Below are 5731 nucleotides of genomic sequence, written 5' to 3'. Positions count from 1 at the left end.
TTTGGATAAAATACAATATAAGCCCACAAGTTTAGTATAATTACATTGAGTTTCCTTAAGTTTTTAATTCATATAATATTTGATTCCATTTTTATCAGAAATTCATTAGTCGTATGAGTAGAAAAATAATGTGTCATTTGTTTTACATTGTGTATCTTTATGTTTACATACTCTCTGCATTAATTTTAATATATTTAACCTTGCCAAATAGAAGATTAATATAATTATGTCAAAATTATAAAATTTATTATATTTTCTCCCAACCACAAAAGAGATCATTGTGATTTATCATCATTTAAATAATAAGTAGATGAGAGGAAAATCAAGTTTACGAAAAAGTGGGGATTTGGATTGGAGGCTTTTTTTTTCTTGCCCTATAAGCAATTAAAATTGTCTCTTACCAAAAAAACAAAAAAAGAAAAAAAAAAAGAAAAATTTGCCACACAAACATATTCTTTGATTCTATAAAAACATACACACCAGAGAAAAAGGAGGGAGGTGACGGGATGCTTTATTATTTTTTTCTTTTTTCAATTTTTTAATTTTATTTTAATTAATAAACAACCATTGAAATTCTGATCTCAAAAGCAACCATATGCATGCATGTTTCCTTCTATTTCAAATCTTTCATCAATTTGCTTGCATTCCTAAAACGCCCTTGCCACATAAGATCCATATTTTTGAAAGTGTAATTACACAAACCCTTGAGCTTCAGACAAAATATATTAAGCCTTAAAGTGTAAATAGTTTATTTATTTATTATTATTATTATTTAAAGTTACTATTAAAGGATTTGGAATTTTGATTTTCTTATTCACTAGTTAAAAGCATGGCAGTCTTTAAAAATTATCTTCCACATCGTGTAAGTCTTGATGCCGAATTTGATAAATATGATTAACTCTGTATCTTTGCCAATGACACGTATAGTAAGAAACGCAAAATTTGTATAGTAAAGTGAAGCCAATATGGAAACATCATTATGTAATACTACCACTGAGGTATGCTGGTAAATTGGCCACATCAATAATTTATTTTTTTATTTAGGATTAAATTTATTTTTCCTCTTTGTCGTTTAAGGATTGGAACATTTTACCTTCCTATAATTTAAATATAGTTAGAAAGTTCTCATGCGATTTTAGACTAAAGTGCTACCGTTAGTATTTTTATTCAAACTAACGGAAGGTGAATTACACACATTAGATTTTAGAGTAAGTTTTGTTTTTGAAAAATTATAATGAAATTAATACATTAAAAGAACAATTTTACCCCCATTTTCTCTAAACCTAAAATTAGATTAATATGTTAATTAAAATAAAATAAATTAAACAAAAATATAATTAAGAATTGATCTATAAAATACAATTAAGAAATGATCTAAAACGTAATTAAATTAAAATTAGATTAATATGTTAGAAATTATAATAAATAATTAAGAATTTTAGATTAACTGCGATATAAAACATAATTAAATTAAAATTAGATTAGAAAGTTAGTAATTACAGTAAATAGTTAAATATTTAGGATTAATTGTGATCTAATATAAAATTAAATTAAAATTAGAATAAAAATTTAATAATACAATAAATAATTAAAAATTTATAATTAATTGTGATTTGATTGAATTAATAATAGACATTATAAATTATGTGTATAATAGATGAAAAAAAAGAAGAAAATAACAAAGAATATAAAGTTTGAGCGTATTATAGTTATTTCATATCTATAGTTAATGGTGTTAATGGTTGCATTTTATTCCAAAATCACATAGGAGGTACAAGACTACTTTTAATAAAGAAAAATGTTAGATATCCCAAAAATTCTACCAAATGTCTCACATGTGGGACTCACACCATGTGGTCCCATGTAGGTTCCACACCCATGTGAGACATTTAGTAAAAATTTTAATAGAATTTTTGAAGTCTTTAACATTATCTTTTAAGAGATAAGGTAAGTGCTGACAAGTTATCAAGCCATACATAGGGAGGTAAAATGAATTTTGCTTTATTATTTAAAGGTTTGCAATAATATTTTTTGGATAAATTACAAATACACCCTTTGAGTTTTGCTTAAAATATAGATTGCCCCCTATGGTTAGAAAAATTACAAATACACCTTTATTAAAGTTTTTTAGTTAACAGAATTAACTAAAAAAATAAAATTAATAATTGCTCTCCTATACAATAATAAAATTACTTAAATTATTAATTGAAACATATTTTTAATATCATTAAAAACTGTTAATTGACTTGATGATTTATTAATAAAATGGACGATTTGTTATGAAATTAGAAACCTCAAGGGTGAAATTTAATTTTCAAAATCACAGGCGCGATTTGTATTTTAATAAAAAATTTGTAATTTATTCTTTTTTTTTTTCTAAATTTATTCACATATTTATTTAGATGATACAATAAAAAAATTTCATTAGAACCGTGTAATGAAAGGATCTGAATCTGTATACACATATATGGGCAATGAAGAATTTCCAATTCAAAAAGGCCTGTTTGGAAAGTATGACTTATAAAATGATGGAAATTAAGCATGCCTTCCAAATTCCGTCGGGTACATACTAATATTGTTTTCAATGATTTTATTTAAAAAAATAAAGAAAAATTCCAAACAAGGCACTCGAAACTCAAAGCCTATAAGTAGCCCTCAAACCGCATCAACTCGTCACCACGATCTACTTCTTCCCCCAACCATCTCTCTCTCTCTCTCTCTCTCTCTCTCTCTCTCTCTGTAAAAAAAAATATGAAAATGGTGCAAGCCATGAGTTCTTCTGTTCTGACACTAGGGTCAATGATCTTCTTGTATGAATCGTTGTTAGCAAGTGCAACACCAACATACAATGTGGTTAGTTTAGGAGCAAAAGGAGATGGGAAGACAGACTCAAGCAAGGCGTTCTTGAGTGCATGGGATGGAGCTTGTGGCTCGGCATACCCAGCTACGATATACGTGCCTCAGGGAACGTACTTGATTGCATCCAAAACAATCTTTGTTGGGGACATCTGCAAGAACGCTGCCATCACCGTTCGTATCGACGGCACTCTTGTGGCTCCCTCAGATTACAATGTCCTCGGAAATAGCTTTAACTGGATTGTATTTGAGAATGTCAATGGTGTTTCTATCTATGGTGGTACACTTGACGCTCAAGGTACTGCTTTGTGGGCTTGCAAGGCTTCTGGCAAGAATTGCCCTGCTGGTGCTACGGTAATCTTTTACTGTAAATTACTCTTCTGTCTTTTTCTACCCTTACTTTGGTTGAGGGGACTGCTATCCTTTCCTTTCACAATAGGATCATTTAAGAAAAGAAACTGGGTGTTATAGAAAACTTCCAATTTTCAAAAAATGAATAAATAAATAAATAAATTACTTTTTGGTCAACTATAAGTTCTGGTCTTCAACAGCAGTGCAAAATTGATTCAATACCACCACTAGTGGCAATGCTATTCTTGACACGGAATAACTATTATGAGTAATGAGATCAAAGTGATCTTTGACTCTGTGATTTGGGATACACTTGGCTCCAATTTTGGGTTAAGCAGATTTCTATCCATTATATATACCAAATTATTGCAACATATATTATATATTCCTAATATTGATTATTGTAAGCTAGTATTATAGGTCAACCATTGGCTTTCATTAGTGATTTTGTCTTGTAAAACGAATCTTTTTTTTTTCCTAAACAATAATAAAATAAAATAAGACAAGCTTGATTAGTGCTTCTCCAATATCAATAGTTATGTTTTGCTGGGACCAGTAACAATATATTCCCTAAATTAGTTGTTTTTTTTTATTCTTAGATGATTGATTAAAGTAATTAATTGGAACATTAAACTGCAGACCCTAGAATTCAGCAATTCGAACAACGTTATGGTCAGCGGATTAACATCGCTGAATAGTCAGATGTTCCACATTGTGATCAATAGCTGCAACAATGTCAAGTTACAAGGAATGAAGGTGTCGGCACTAGGAAACAGCCCAAACACGGACGGCATTCACGTTGCAGGATCATCCGGTGTCACCATTTTGAGCTCCAAGATTGCTACTGGGGATGATTGTATCTCAGTAGGTCCAGGCACTACCAATTTGTGGATTGAGAGCATTGCCTGCGGCCCTGGTCACGGTATTAGGTAAACATTGCTTTTATATTTCCCACATTTTGTTCGACTCTTATCACTTGCAATATATCTTTCCCTTATGTTATTTTCCCATACCACTTGTATGAAAAAGAAATAAAATTATTATACTTTGGTGCAGCATTGGGAGTCTAGGGAAGGACTCGCAAGAATCAGGAGTGCAAAATGTGACAGTTAAGACGGTTACGTTTACGGGTACACAAAATGGTTTGAGGATAAAGACATGGGCCAAGCCTAGCAGTGGATTCGTTAGGGGTGTGCTCTTCCAGCATGCTACCATGGTTAATGTTCAAAATCCTGTTATCATTGACCAAAATTACTGCCCTGGCAACACAAATTGCCCTAATCAAGTAAGATTTGTTATGTTTTCGTTGTGTCAATTTTTTTTTTTGGGGGGGATACCTAAAAATAGTAGCAATTTTCATTTACACACATCATTGTTTGCTAAGCATCAAACAAGGTGACGTAGGGGAGTTTTTATTGTCAGGGCCCTTGTTCATGTCACATTTGTGCTGGACAATCTAAAATCCATTTGTTAAAAATGAAACTAAATGGAACACCTCTTCTCCCTAGCCCCTATGTTAAAATGTTAAAATCAAGCCTTTTAACATTGGACCCATAATTGGGTAATTGTTTGTATATTTGGATTTCACCCGACTAGTATTTACCTTGATTTTAATACTTTTTAATTTTATTTTATTTATATATTTGGCAGGTGTCGGGTGTGAAGATCAGCGACGTGACATATCAGGACATTCATGGGACATCAGCGACAGAAGTTGCTGTGAATTTTGATTGTAGCAAACAGAATCCATGCAGCAAGATAATATTAGAAGATGTGAACCTCATATATATGAATCAACCAGCTCAAGCTTCATGTGTCAATGCTGAAGGAACTTCTTCTGGTACAGTTCAGCCCACAAGTTGCTTGTAGCTACTTGCAATGATGGAGAAGAAAGTTAAAAGAGGAAAAACATATGTTTTTATCCCACTAAATATTTTTGTCACACAAATGTGTAGTTTAAGTTTGAGTTTTATAGTATAATATCTCAAAAAATTGAACGTGCTTGCTTGAGCCTGCGGCGGTATCAGCCCAATAATGGGCCTAGAGCCTGGCCTTACAAGTGCCTGCAGTTCAGTTCCCATTTTTGGGGTAGAAAATTATTGTGAGAGCATATGCTTTTCTTCAATGAATTAATTATTACTTTAATCTTATTTTCGTTCTATGTTTTTTTCTCCGAAAAAAAGACTTTATTGTTGGAAAGATATTGTACTAGCATAAGATCATACACCAATAAAGAGGGATGAATGCAAAAGATATCATATCAAAATTAAACCATCCTAACTAGATTGGCATTGCGTAACTAGCCCAATTATATACTAGTATGCTACCAGGTAGGTGAGATACCAATCAACAAGAACGGAAGCAAACAAAAGCAAAAGGGGGAAGCACAATGAAACAATCATGACTCACATTGTTGTGATTTAAAAAAATTACAATATTATAATTTTTATAAAGTCCAAACTTATTGGTTGTTTTAAAAAAAATTGTTATCATGTTTTAAAGTTTTGAGTGTGGAATCCAATGA

General features: G+C 31.2%; 1 protein-coding gene across 1 annotated transcript; it reads left to right on the top strand.

The window, feature by feature from the left end:
• The first annotated feature begins 2681 nt into the window (after positions 1-2681).
• On the top strand, positions 2682-5352 carry LOC114276261 (polygalacturonase). Its single transcript, XM_082877085.1, has 4 exons — positions 2682-3210; positions 3847-4136; positions 4264-4492; positions 4858-5352. The coding sequence occupies exons 1-4, from the start codon at positions 2752-2754 to the stop codon at positions 5074-5076; spliced, it is 1197 nt and encodes a 398-aa protein (XP_082733211.1). The 5' UTR covers positions 2682-2751; the 3' UTR covers positions 5077-5352.
• The last annotated feature ends 379 nt before the right edge of the window (positions 5353-5731 follow it).

Source organism: Camellia sinensis, chromosome 7 (genome assembly GCF_055761805.1).
Source record: "Camellia sinensis isolate YWXY chromosome 7, ASM5576180v1, whole genome shotgun sequence".
Lineage (NCBI taxonomy): Eukaryota > Viridiplantae > Streptophyta > Magnoliopsida > Ericales > Theaceae > Camellia > Camellia sinensis.
This window is presented reverse-complemented; position numbering and strand designations above follow the sequence as displayed.

What these genes read in the sequence shown, in the direction of transcription:
- LOC114276261 (XM_082877085.1), top strand. Translation starts at nt 2,752, where the DNA reads ATGAAAATGGTGCAAGCCATGAGTTCTTCTGTTCTGACACTAGGGTCA. An exon ending in ATTGCCCTGCTGGTGCTACG is followed by an intron (nt 3,211 to 3,846) that starts GTAATCTTTTAC and finishes ATTAAACTGCAG; the next exon opens with ACCCTAGAATTCAGCAATTC. An exon ending in GGCCCTGGTCACGGTATTAG is followed by an intron (nt 4,137 to 4,263) that starts GTAAACATTGCT and finishes ACTTTGGTGCAG; the next exon opens with CATTGGGAGTCTAGGGAAGG.